The sequence below is a fragment of the Anser cygnoides genome, chromosome 6 (genome assembly GCF_040182565.1).
Source record: "Anser cygnoides isolate HZ-2024a breed goose chromosome 6, Taihu_goose_T2T_genome, whole genome shotgun sequence".
Classification (NCBI taxonomy): domain Eukaryota; kingdom Metazoa; phylum Chordata; class Aves; order Anseriformes; family Anatidae; genus Anser; species Anser cygnoides.
Window position 1 is genome coordinate 3,532,494 of NC_089878.1, and position 13,920 is coordinate 3,546,413.

Here is a 13,920-nt window from a genome sequence, read left to right on the forward strand (position 1 = left end):
AAACAAAGTAGGGGGAAAAAGCCAATAATTAAAAGGCTGTTTACAGTTTCAAATTTCTGTAAGTTTTCTAGAGAATTCAGCTGAGAAAGCATACGATCCAAAACCCTCAGTGCTCTCAGTAAAATAGGATAACTACTGTAGATTAATCAATGACCATGATCTGTTTTTCCAGAGGGGTTCTGCATGTTCCCATTGGAGCTCCGAGGATTCCCTGACACTTGCTAGTCCTCCTGCATGTCACTGTGAGCTTAGAACAAGTGCCAAGTGTCTTTCTTGTCAGATAGGTCTTTTAAACACCGGTGAATGGCACTCAGTGTTAATACCGATCTCACTCCTTCTCCCTCTCTGGTTTCTGCAAAGAGAATGACTGCAGCCTCTTCCAGCAGCCACTTCCACAGGATGTGCTCGTTGCCTTTTTCTCAGACCCACATAGGCTGTGGCTCAGCAAGCTGCTGGCTTTTCCCCTGTTCATGTGTCCATTTGAGGGTGCATGTTCTCTCTCTCTTATAGCCTGAAATTTTACCTTATCATGCCATCACCCTTAAGAGCAAGAAATGTTTCTGTATCGGCTTAGTTTCATACAGGGAGACAAAAGAAAACTCATGTAAGGAACCGATACAATTTAAAACACATTTAAAATACGTTTTTCTAAACTGTATTTCCTGTGTATTATGGACCTGTTAGATGATCCCCAGTTACAGATAAGTAGTTAGAAACCTATGTTTACTGTAAGGCATGAGAAATTTTTTAATATCCTCTGGGTTTTTGAGGGGGAGATGCCTACACACTCACACAGGGAAGTAATTTCTTAATGTAAAAGTAGGGGTGAGAAGATGTAAGTCACAGGGCTAGCGTTAACTGCCTCTTTGGCCCGCTTTCTTGCAATTAAATCAGTTGAAGTAATTTATCCAGGGAGGCAGTGGAAGTTTTAAGTTCTAATAGTTGTAATATTCAGAACAGATCAGACTGAAGACTTGATTTGCATATACTGGACTTGCACGCACAGATGTGGGGGGTATGTAATTTTTTGGCATGCAGATCTCTCTAGTTTTAAGAAACTGACCCTCAAAAACACATTCTCAAAGAGAAATTCACTTAGATCTTCATGTGTGTTCTTGCAGTTACAAATGAAAAGTTCCACAAGCTTAAAACTGGTACCTTTACCATTCTTGTACTTTCCCAAGGGAAAACTTCCACTGGGGAATTTCCAGAAGTCTTCCTTTTTCAGCTTGGTATATTCAACTGGGGAACAGCAGAGGACAGTATTTATACTTTATTTCTGAGGTCTTGTTTTTCCCGAGAATATTAAAAACAGAACAGAGCAGAACATTTATGAGCAAGTTCATGAGCGTGAACTGTTTTAAAGGTTAGGTGTAAAGTGTCTGTGGCAAACAAAATTAAGTCTTTCCAGTTGATCATGCTGCTTTTTAAAATCAATCTTTTGCATTCACCTGGATTTGCACTTTTATGGCATGCTTTAGAAACATGATACTATTGGAAATGAGCAACCAGAAAGTCTTGGATGCAGAGCAGATTTGAAGATACATAGCATACTCATTTATAAAGGTGACTTAACCAAACACATCCCATGCTGTTAGAGTCTTTTCGGTAGAGCATGGGATATTAATCAATTCATTTCACTACAGCTCATTCTTTGTTTATTGCTTCCTGCAGGTACTCAGCGTGCCAATGCCCGAGCTCCTGCTCCTTACAAAAGAGATTTTGAAGCCAAGCTGAGGAACTTTTACAGGAAGTTGGAGACTAAAGGATATGGACAAGGCCCAGGGAAATTGAAGTACGTTGAAGAATCTCATGAAAATGGATTAATTTCTCAGGCAGTTTGCCTTGTCTTGCACGTCTACAAGCTTCTTCCCTTTAGAAGGAATGTAGATGTTATGGTTACCTTCGCACTTCTGGAAATATAAAGCCTGTCATAAAAGACTTAGTGCCAGCGTGTGATTAATAGCAGAGGATACAGCGAGTTCTAAGCTCTTTTTTTCCATATTTCCAACAATTGTATTTTCATATGAACAATACTACTAAAACAGTGGCAAAAAGCGCTTTTTGAAAAGGCGTGCAGAGCAGGAGGCATCTGAACTCTTCTATTTTAGCAGTTGCTGTGATATAAATAATAATAATTTCTTCTGCCTTTTTCTGTTGAAAAAAAGCAGATGTTCTTATCTTTTGCATATCCTTGCCTGTGTTGATATTGTGGTCCTCTAATAAAGAGGTCCTCTTTTATGAGCTCTTTAAAGAGGGCTCATAAAATTAAATATTAAATTTGAAGGATCACCTTAAAAACTGTTAATATTTTTAAGTTTAGCACTCTGACTGCTGGATTGCTTAGAATGAAGTCTCTCCTGCTTCACTTATTTGGCAGTCGTGATTACATACTGTTATGTTAAGGATCTTCATCAAAGATACCTTCATAATTTTTTAAATTACCACGTCTTGTGCCAGGTAAAAACTCGCATAGTTTAGGCAAATCAAAATCAACTGTAATGAGAAAGTACATATCCTCCCAAGCAAATCATTGCTCTAGTTGTCTCCCTTAACCATGAGGCACTAGAACCCTTTTAAACATTTTTTTTCTATTAGAATAAGGGATGCTTTTTCCCCAGCCAGTCACTCCTCATGTTTTGCAGGAATTTGTGCAGAGCCCAGAGCTGGTTTGTATGACCTTGTTAAAAATTTTCCACAACTGAAACAGAGTTCAAATCATGTTGTTCAGACAATCCTAAAATGCAGGGATTGAACATTATTGTCCCATAATGTAATTAAATCATAAAAGTTAAAGCTTAATCTATAAAGGTTTTGTCGTGAATACATGGGCAAATAGCTGGTAAAGATGCTACCTGTAAGATCTATTACATTTCTTGCACCCTTTTTTACCTGACCTATTTGCCTTCACACTGTGGATTTTTTAAGTCGAAAGACAGCCTGGCTTCAAACAGAAGTTTTCCCTGAGTTCCTTCCCCAGGCATACACTGACCTGCTCCTTTTTTTCAAACCAGGACCCCAGCACATTTTGCCTGCTGCCTGGGTCTTCTTATTGCACAGGTACCATGCAAGTTCCTGGCTTCCTCCTCTCCACTTCTATGTCCTCTGCAGGATAGCACCCTGCAACCACAGACTGATCACTGCACAAGCAGTAAGGCCAGTAAGGGCTTTGCAACATGATGTGTGGAGTGGCAAGCTGCCTCTGTGTGGGGCGCAGCTCCCACCTTTGGTCTGACTGACTGATCAAACACATGCGTAAGGCACTATTTGAATATAAGGCAAGCCAAGTTTCAGGAAACTAATTAAACATTTTTTTTTTTTTTTGACAAAAGATGAAATGTTTAAGTAAGTAGGATTCTTTCACCTCTTATTTCAGATCTTTATGATGTTTCCTTACTCTCACCATTTTTCTGTTAAAAGGTATGGTATGTTCTTACATGTGATGCCTCAGTCTGATTTTGGAGGAATAATTGAAATTGCTTCTAAACTTGTCCCATCACACCTATGCTGGGGATAATGTAGGGATGTTCAGTTCTGGAGTTATCATTCAGTGACTTTCACACAACTCCATCTTTTGCCTTGTTAAGAGATTGATTTCTACATAAAAGGTTAGATTCTTGCTTACAACAAGATAGATTAAAAGGACCAGCCTTACAAAAGGATTTTAGACTTAATGAAAATGCTTACTTCAGGATCTTTCCCATTGTGACCGTAATGTAAGGAGGAAAGAGAGTAGAAAAATTAAAATGACACATCTCTGTACAAGAGACATTTTACTGAAATATAAAGTCAGATGCTTCAGGGATCTAACAGACAGAAGCTGCCTGATCTGGATCAAATTATCCAGCAAAAATAGGTATCAGTGCTCTAATAAGTCACCCTGTTATCTTGTAGTGTAAATAAATGTTTCCAAGTGTGGCTCATGTTCATGAATTGCTGTTTCGAAATTATTTTGCTCTTCAGATTAATCATCAGGCGAGATCACTTGCTAGAAGATGCCTTCAACCAGATTATGGGTTACTCAAGAAAAGACCTGCAGAGAAATAAGCTCTATGTCACATTTGTTGGGGAAGAAGGGTGAGTAGAACAGGGAAGTAAATGTGATCTCAAAACTCTGTCTTGCAGCTGTGCTGTTTCACCAAACTTTTTGTGGTCTAGAGTGAAAAGAGGAAGGATTGTGGTCAGGAAATGCCACATGCATAAGCCTAGAACATACAGCTGTTCAAGATTATTTTTTTTAGGCCTTGTGAAATGTAATGCATCCTGCCTTTGCAGAAGTAATACATGTGTTTGTGAATTTTCACAGTAGTCAGTGTGTGTTTCAGAGTGTTGCTGGGAAAGCAAAGAGAAAAACAAACGGCTTTCTCATGTTATTCATATTTCTTTTCTATCAGTGCTGACATTATATCTCTAGTGCTTGTTAAAAGACAGCTCCCATTTGTTGGAGGGGGGATGCTTCCAGAATAAGCTAGATGCTTAATCCCTAGCTCGTGTCTAAGGCAGTGGGAGCGGAAGGCCCTCAGAGCTGCAGGAGGTACTCACTGTCTCTCTAGGCCAGGGCCTGCATCACAAATAAAAGCAATTAGGCTGTTGCCAGTTGTCAGATAAACACAGATATTGCTGACGTTTCAAAGTCATTTCAGAGAATGCTCAGTCTGTGTCTCAGGAAAGTCTGATGTCTTATAGATTGTCAGATGTGCCGTACAAGGCAAGATGTGGTTAGATTTTCTTTGCAAGTGAAACTGGAACAACGAACTATTGGCCTATTTTGTCTCTCTTGTTTTGTGTCTCCTTTGTCAGATCTTAAAGCTTTTTGCATTAGGCACATATATTGTTATGGATACATTTCATGAATGTATTTGTAAATACATTCAAAACTTTATTCCTTGATATTTAGGAAACCGCAGCACACAGCTCTTGGAATACTGTAGCGTGTGTTACTGCCGTGTGATGTGTGAGTCTTTAAAACACCTAAATTGTAATAGAAACATCTCATACAAGATCAGATAAAGTTAACTTGTCTTTGAAAACCCTAAATACTGTTGTTTATTTAAAGTTTACCCTGAAGTGCTTAGTCTTAATAAGGACCTAGTGAAGTATTAAAATAAAAAATGTTGACAGCTGAGAGCCAAGTATGGACATGTTCATATAAATAATATCGCTATGCTGTCTGAGGTAAAGCTCAGAACTGGAATGACAAGGCTGGTGCAGGATGAGATTACACTATATTGATGGAGCAGGGTGGGGATGCAGGAACAAGGCCTGTCTTACACAGCCCTACCAGACTTTACTTTCACAGCTACAACCTGGACTCAGATTTAAAAATGAAAGGGAAATTTTGAAAATCATACATGAGATAGAGATTGATCCAGATAGACTGTCTCCTTTCATCAGACGTCAGACTTTTGCGTTTCATCACTCAGTACAGCAAGATGAAGAGTGACCTGGAAATGGAGGTGACACATACCGTTGCCATTATATCCAGCTTTACACAAGACTCTCTCCTAATGGGAAAGAATGAGTTAATTAAGAGCAAAGTCAAATTAAAATGACGTCAATTCTCTGTTTACAAATCTGTTTTGAATGAAGAAAGGATATGTGCAAACAGTATTGTTTCATCAGAGATGGTGCAAGGATACGTATCACATCAAACTATTCATTTGGCTAGGTGTAGAAAGACAGGTCAGAGTGGAGGAGAGGAGGAATACTGGAGGCAAATTGTTTCCTATTTGCTTCTTTTTTAAGACAGTTCATTGGAATTTCACTGTTGCATTGCTTTGCCTCTCGGTAGTCTTGATGTAAGACTTAAAGTAAGGGAAATTAAATCCTCACAGAGTAAAACTCTTTGAGTAACTTTTTTTTTATATGTACTTACTAATATGTATATATTATATGTTTGTATATTAGTAAGTGGGGTAATTCAGACATGTTTATTGCCATTCATACAACTTTTATTGTAAATCTCACAATGTCAGTCTCTTCAATTTCTACAGTTGTGACTGTGATGCTAGTTTAGTGTTTTTTGCATTCATGCTTCATGTGGTGAAAGCGAAGGAAATTTTGATGCAAAGAATATGATTCTTTAAAGTTACTTTCCCTAAGTTCCATTAAATATTAGCAGAAGCTGGTTTGCATTTTAGAGTGGTAAAGCTGAAGTATTAATGGTGCTTCCCAGGAGACATGAGTCATGTTGCCAACAACATATTGCTCTGCTCCTGAGTACCCAAATGCCCCACAGTCGCAGCTGTTGTGTGGTTGCATACCTCTTGTATGAAGTTTTCTCACCCTTGTGCCAAGCCTTTAATTGTGGGATAAATCTGACTGACAGTGCAGGACTCTCATGATTGATTTATTTAACATGACTCACAATAACACTGTGTACAAATGGAGCTGTGTGCAATGGCTGATAGTCAAGCACACAGTTTCTATTCCATCTTCAGATTTCATAGTGAATCTAATTATCCCAGAAGTTTGCAAGAGTCTTCCAGATGACCCTTTTCTTGATCTGGTATTTGTGCCAAGATTAAGATCTAACAGTTGTCCATGATATCAAACTGTTATTTTTTCTGCAGTTTGAGGATGGAATCTGTCCTTGCCAGGGTAAGAATCTGTTTCAGTACTTCACTTCTGAAGCTTCGCAGAAGCTAAGTGCTTCCAAATGACTGAAGGGAAAATATTTTTCCTTCAACAGAAGAAAGAGGCTTTGTCCTCAACTTGATAATGGTACCTAACTTCTACTTGCCTGACAACTTCATCCTTACAAACCACTCTCATCTGTGTCTGTCTTCTTGAAAAGTTCACGAGCCAAAACCTTGCAGGAGTCCTATGTAAAAGCTGACCTTCTCTGCGATACTTTTGGCTGTGCATTGTTGTAGTACTAAAGCAAGACCTTCATAAAAGTTAAGCATGAAATCTTCAAGCTATAGAAGAAGAAGCATTTAGATATATATTTGTTAAGATTATAGTAAACTCTGCTCCACGCAGGAAAATCTCTAGTTTTCTATCTCTACCAAAGCATTAACTTTGTACTCAACTCATTTCACTGGTGACCTGCAGCATAATGTCAAAACTCAGTGTTAGTGCTTTGTCAGCAATGAGTTTGTTTATGATTCAGGAAGAAGGGGTTATTTAGATTCCTTGTTCATTAGTACTGGAATCTTGAAATAGCAAAAAACCAAAGGAAATACACTCTCCAAAAGACATTTAAATGCACTCAACTTTGGAAGACAGACAAGAAAATTTAGACCAAGAAAGATAAATCACTTAAGTAATCTCAGGTTATATTGCTAGGAAAAACAGAAATATTGCCCTTCAAACTGTCCTATTGTTGTACATCTGCACAGACAAAATATGACCATTTTTCATTTTCATTCTTAATTTGTCCAATGCAGATTGGTCTAATGCTGTATCTTTTCATGTTTCTTCCCTCTCCTCTCAGACACTTTCCTCCCCTCCCCTCCCCTCCTCCATTTATTTGGTTATATTCCCATGGCAAACGACCATTACAGCTGGAGCCAAAAATTTTGATGAAGGCAGTCTGCGTAGAGCATTTCATTCCATTTCAGAAGATCCCCACAAGGACTTCACATCCCTTGGCATTAAGCAATCTGCAGGATAAGGATTCTGGTTAAAATCTTAGGAAATGTTAATGGAAAATGTAGTGTAAGGAATGTAAACTTGAGAAAGTGTTCCTTTGCACACAATAAACACTTTATAATAATGTCAAATTTCTCTTTAAAGGTTGGACTACAGTGGACCTTCAAGAGAGTTTTTTTTCCTGGTATCTAGAGAGCTCTTCAATCCATATTATGGTTTGTTTGAATATTCAGCCAACGATACCTATACAGTACAAATAAGTCCCATGTCTGCTTTTGTAGACAATCACCATGAGTGGTAAGAATTATTTCTCTTTCTTTGTTTTCAGATTGTTTTCTGCTGTTCCCACATGCAGAGAACACTTCATGTTTGCTCAGACATATAAAACATAATTTTATCTTTTTATCCAGCAGCAAAATAATTGCATTTCTTCAGCATTTCTTCATTTTGCTTTCTCTTGTGGTGGTTTTAAATGATCTTATTTCTCACAAGGTCAGCAAAAGTGTGATTTGGAACGGGTGTCATGGGATTTTCTCACAGCGCAACTCTATATTTCTTGTACATTAGCAGACAGTCATTTCATGAAAGCAATATTAACTCCTTGTGCATTAAAAAAAAGTGCATGATACATTGGCTTTTTGTCAACTAAGTAGATTAAGGGAGTTTTCAAATAGGTGTTACTGTATATAATTTGTTTGGGACTTCCTAAAAAGCGTGAGGCCTCCTTAGTTGGGGGGGGTGGGACGGACACACTAACAACAACACGTATTTACTGGAAGCAGATCTATGGAGGTATCTTAATTATAGGGGAGAAAAAAGACTGGTGGTTGCATAGCTCTTACGCAAAAGTCTGTACATACACACACAGTTCTAAAATAGTCGGCAAGGATTTTTTTAATGCCATTTTCACAATTATTAGCCAATTTAAATCATTTTCTCATCATCTAAACCATGGCATCTCCAAAAGCTGATAAAGGTTTTCTGTGAATGGAGAATTGTGCTGTGTAAGTAGGTAGATTACAGTAAGAGTGGAATGGCACCTGCTCATCTGTGTACAACAGATATGAACTAGTCTCTTATTTACTGGAAACCAGTTGTGAAGAGTGAATATCTGAGGGAAATCTCATTACTAGTTTTAAAAAATGAATAGAAAATTAAATGTTGGCTATGTTCAGTTAGTTGAATCAACCTACATGTTGAACTCCAATACTGCAGCAATAAATGGTTTGTGCTGTCCCAGAAAAGCAAAACAATATGGCAAAAAGGGGAGAAAGAACCTTTGGTGCTGTGAAGCTTCTGCCAGCACTTTGTATTCATCCCTGGCTTCCACAGTGTGGGACCAGAGACCTTGTCTGGGGTGAGGGAGGCATGATCCCTTTCTTCTAGGCAGTGCTGGTGCCAGTGACATCACTGCTCTTGTACAGCCTCAAGGGGAATTCAAAAAAAGTAGCTGTGACAAGCAGTTATGCATGGAAGGAGAAGGCTCTGTGCGTTGCATCCTCATCTTGCAAAGCCTGTATACAGGCAGGTACAGTAAAGCCCTAATCTTTCCAGGTGAAATGTGGCTGAGGATGCATAAACAGAAAGATTAAGAAAAATGATTTCGTGAACATTAGGAGCACTAAAGTCTAGTTCCAGAGATGTAGAGGGTTTTTGACAATGGATCTTTATTCTCAGGGGCATATTTGCAAAGACCCTTAATGTTACAAAGTTGCTGCCATCTGATCTGAAATCTATCAAACTCCTCTCCACCATGCCACCAGGGGATTGAAGATCATTTAGATTGCTTTGACGTGGAGCTGGAGAGCACTAAGATACATGTGGTTTGTTGTTGTTGTTTTTTTAAAAAAAGCAAGGAGCCACTGTAAACAGAAAAGGAACACAGCAACAAGTGCCAGGCTGGGAGAAAGGGTTAGGAGGGGAGGACTTTCAGCTTTGCAGTGACACAAAAACAAGTTAATTCTATATGGGGTGTCTGAAGAAAATAAATAGTGGCTATTATTTTGGAAGATATGCTTTTAAAAAGAGCATAACATTGCAAAGGTTGATTGGGTTAAATACAGATTTGACATTTCTGAGAAGTTGCAACTTAGGTATCTGAGGGATTTTCCATACTGAGCGGACTTGTATTTTTTCTGTGCCCTAGTGAGAATGTAAAAGAAACAAAAATAAAAGAATTTAAAAACAACAACTACAAAAAAAAAACCAAAACACCTAACACCACAATTTAGATATAGCAGTCTGATTTTAAAATGCTGTTTGGAAGTATAAGTAAGTTTTGATGAAAGAGCAGTGTACAAACCACAGTCTCAGTATAGTGATTGTAACTCTTTCTCTTCTAGGTTCAGGTTTAGTGGTCGAATCCTTGGTCTTGCTCTGATACATCAATATTTGCTGGATGCCTTCTTTACACGACCCTTTTATAAAGCCCTTCTCCGAATGTGAGTGGAATTGTTCTGTCTCCTTTTCTGTTTGGTTCCTTCCCCACAGATGATGCCATTTTGTGTACCAATAAATTATGCGGTCATTTCATTTTAATCCATCATTTTTTAAAACCTTACTTGTTGCTGCTTGTGGTATTAGCCAGTTACCTAATAACCTGAGATGTTCTTCTTACTGATTTCCTGCTGATCTGTATGAAAACCTCATGTTTTTTTTAGCAATGTTATCAGCTTTCTTCTCCAAAATCTTACATTTGAGCTAGTTGAATGTAGTGCTGTGGTTTTATTTCAGATACTAGTGGAGATATTATTAATTTGTCTTGTAATGACTCATAGGGTAGGATATGAATCACTTCATAACCTAGACTGCAAGACCCGCATTCTCTGATTGCTGGCAATCTCCATTTTGAGGAGTTTTACTTTGATATACTTCAGACTTGATTTTCAGAACTACTGCTGCTGTTCTGGCTGAAACAATGAGAGCTGCACTTGCTCAGTGTGTCTGGAAGTTAAGACCTAATGAACTTAAGGCGCTTCATTTTTGTCCTCAATTTGAAAGCTGTTATTGAGAAGTCTGGAAGGATATTTTTTTCTTTAAAACGTGCATTCTAATAGTGAGGAGTAATTCATCCATTCCTGTTGCATGTATGTTTTTAAAGTACTTAAGTGCTAAGACCTAGTAAGGATGAGGACTAAGGATTGACTTTAATACTAATATTGGGTGGCTGCCATATTAAATCAATGGTTTAAGTTGGTGGTTCTCTGAACAGTTAAGTTAAAGATAATGGTGGATGATGGTGTGTCTGCCTTTGTACGCAGTGTAGTATATGCAATTTCGCCATCTCAGCTCGTGATCTATCTCTGCAGATGGGGCATTGTGCCAAATCCATCAGCCTTGATGTATGGACTGTTACTGCAGGATGCCACTTCAACTACACTTAGAGTATCCAACAGAAGTACAGGACTACTTGCTGACTTTATACATGCCCAAGAATGGGAGCAGGCAGGGAACCCTGCAGCTGAAAAGCAGCTTGCTTAGTGATTAGCCCCAGTGTCCTGTTTCACATAACATGATATTACCCAGACTTAAGGAGAATGGCAGAAACTACCAACCCAGTATTAAACATTTTTAGCAGCTCACGTGTTCAAATTTTGGAGAAGAAACTGTTAAAAGTTGGCAACGGGCAGTTGGCTTACAGACTGAATTTGTAAAAGAAGGACCACGTATGGAGAAACATGGCAAAAACTTTTTTTTTTTTTTAAGGAGAAAAAAAAGATATTCCTATGCTAAGCAGGCTATGTGAACAGACTTCTTTGCACAGTGAAGAGATGAGAGGTGGCAGTGTAGGACCATAAGCAAAAAGGACAGTAGTTTTCTGTTGTTAAAAACTTACCATTTCTTTTATGATTTGAAATTTTTCTCTCTTCAATCTATGTATTTTCAGAAAACATGGGACAGACTCACCGTAAGCCTGAAAAGCAAGTTAATAAATTTTGGATTTTTGTACATGAACAAAACCAGTTTTACTTACACATTAACTGCTATTGTTAAGCCAATAAAGAGAGATTTGAAATGGTATCTTCTTTATTCTGTTGATTTTTCTCTTAGCTCTCATTAATCTCAGTCTATTTCGCAGTACCGTTCTGAGTTTGGTTACTGAGCACACACTGCTGCTATCAGCTGTATTTATGTATCTTTTTCTTGTTTATGTTAGACTCTGTGACCTGAGTGACCTGGAATATCTTGATGAGGAGTTTCACCAGAGTTTGCAGTGGATGAAGGACAATGATATACATGATATCCTAGACCTCACATTTACTGTAAATGAAGAAGTTTTTGGGCAGGTGTGCAATATTTTTAATTTCCTTTCCTTTGTGTATTCTACTGCTAGATAAATATTCACTTGGACAGAAAAATGACTGTCATTCCATGCTAATTTGAACTTGGTTTTGTAAAATTCTAGTTGATGAAAACAACGTTGAACTCTCAGGAGTAATTATCATTTGTAACCTGTCAAACATGAATTTCTGGTTAAGGAGATTTTCTGGAAACTATCTGAAACATAAAAATTTTGGATTGTTTTGTTGGAGGTGGTTTCCCTAAATTTATTTGCAGTAGAGTTATCATTCAAAGGTATCACAACACCTTTGCTGTTATAATACTTCAGCGACTTTACTACTTTAATTTTTGTGAAGATCATTTTTTCTTTTCAGTTTATTCTTCTTACTTTGGACTAAATATAATTTAACCCAAAAAGATGTGTTTTATGTTCTCTTGTTTCACATATTCCAATTTGCTAAAGTCAGTCTTGGCTAGTGCTTTTGAGGAATTACTTCAACTTAGAAGTTTAAATCATTATAATTATTTATTTTGTCTTTATAATGCTATATTGTCACTTGGTCATTTTCCTCTAAGATCACAGAACGGGAATTAAAGCCAGGAGGTGCCAACATCCCAGTCACTGAAAAGAACAAGAAAGAATATATAGAAAGAATGGTAAAATGGAGAATTGAGAGAGGAGTTGTACAACAAACGGAAAGCCTAGTTCGTGGTTTTTATGAGGTAAAAAGAAAAAAAAATCCAGCTGAAATTTCATTTCTTCCTTTATCTCCCCAAAATATTTCTCTCCTACTTCCTAAATACACGATCACAAAAAGCATCATATACAAATAGAAGTGTCCTTACAGATATCTGTGTGTGCAAAAATCAGTGTTAGTCATTGACTTAAATGCTGTGGTTATAATACTTTTGATCGTTATTTGTATGATTAGCAGTGAATGCTTGCTAAAGTGACCAGTTTGTCTCTGCTTTGGGCCTTTGAGGTTCTGAGTGCATGCCATACTCAGCATTGCACATGTGAGTGTATTTCAAGGTGTTTCTCTCTTACCTGTCTTATCATGAACAATTAAATTGAATGTATTGAACTTAATTTGTCCTGAAATACTTCAATATTTGCCAATAAATTTCTGTCCCAAAGTCTGTGGTCCTCCAATGCAACTGAATGGAACTGCAGCTTAAGAAATTAGGTCCATGTATTTGCCTTTAAAAAGAAAACAATTATTTCTATTTGTGAGACAAATGTCTTATAAAGATAAGTGTCTTAGTAAGAGACAAGCCTTTTTTCTTTCCTTTCGCAGGTGGTTGATGCAAGGCTTGTGTCTGTATTTGATGCAAGAGAACTGGAACTGGTTATAGCTGGAACAGCAGAAATTGACTTGAGTGACTGGAGAAATAATACAGAATATAGAGGAGGTAAGTTCTGTTTTTATTTGTTCATTGACAGTGTTGGGGGACCTGAAATTACCCAGTTTCTAGGTGTCTAATGTATCATCCTGTGCGATACATCTTCAGTATATTCTGCATTTCTCTGGCTAAGTTTGTTTTAGGAGAAGGTATTTTGTCCATCTTAGTTTGCTATGTTGCAATTTTCCCCTACCTCTTTTTGTCTGGACAGCATCAAAAAGCACTCTTCTCCACAGAAGGTACTGTACTCACTAGCACACTAGTAGAGTACCACCAAGACACTGGGGATAAATGGAAATGGTAAACATTCATTACCTCTTTTCCACTCTCAAAGAAGATAGGAAATCAGAAGTAATCCCAGCAACTGCAGGCTGCTAGTTAAGAACTGTTAAAAACGATGGGAGATTTGGGAATTCCTTCAAGAGAAACGCTGCACTTTTAAATACATAAAGAGCAGGGCACTGGAATACTTCAAGAATTGGCTTTCCTATTAGTGATGGAATAGTGCAAGACATGCTTGCAAAAGAGATTTATTTTTTTTTGTCATAGTAAATTAATTCTCTAAGATTTGTAATTATTTCAGGAGGAGTTCTCTCTCAGCTCCTGCCTTTCGCTGCAATTTGATAAGAAATATGGCAT

At 37.7% G+C, this 13,920-nt stretch overlaps 1 protein-coding gene across 7 annotated transcripts in view; it reads left to right on the top strand.

The window, feature by feature from the left end:
- The window catches only part of HECW2 (HECT, C2 and WW domain containing E3 ubiquitin protein ligase 2), a 195,735-nt gene that overhangs the window by 166,303 nt on the left and 15,512 nt on the right, over positions 1-13,920 (top strand). For all 7 annotated transcript variants that reach the window (XM_013187450.3, XM_013187454.3, XM_048058416.2 and 4 more), the window contains 7 exons: positions 1,675-1,795; positions 3,964-4,077; positions 7,741-7,893; positions 9,939-10,037; positions 11,753-11,882; positions 12,454-12,600; positions 13,176-13,290. In XM_013187450.3, coding sequence (XP_013042904.3) covers positions 1,675-1,795; positions 3,964-4,077; positions 7,741-7,893; positions 9,939-10,037; positions 11,753-11,882; positions 12,454-12,600; positions 13,176-13,290 — 879 coding nt within the window. The remainder of the gene's footprint in view (positions 1-1,674; positions 1,796-3,963; positions 4,078-7,740; positions 7,894-9,938; positions 10,038-11,752; positions 11,883-12,453; positions 12,601-13,175; positions 13,291-13,920) is intronic.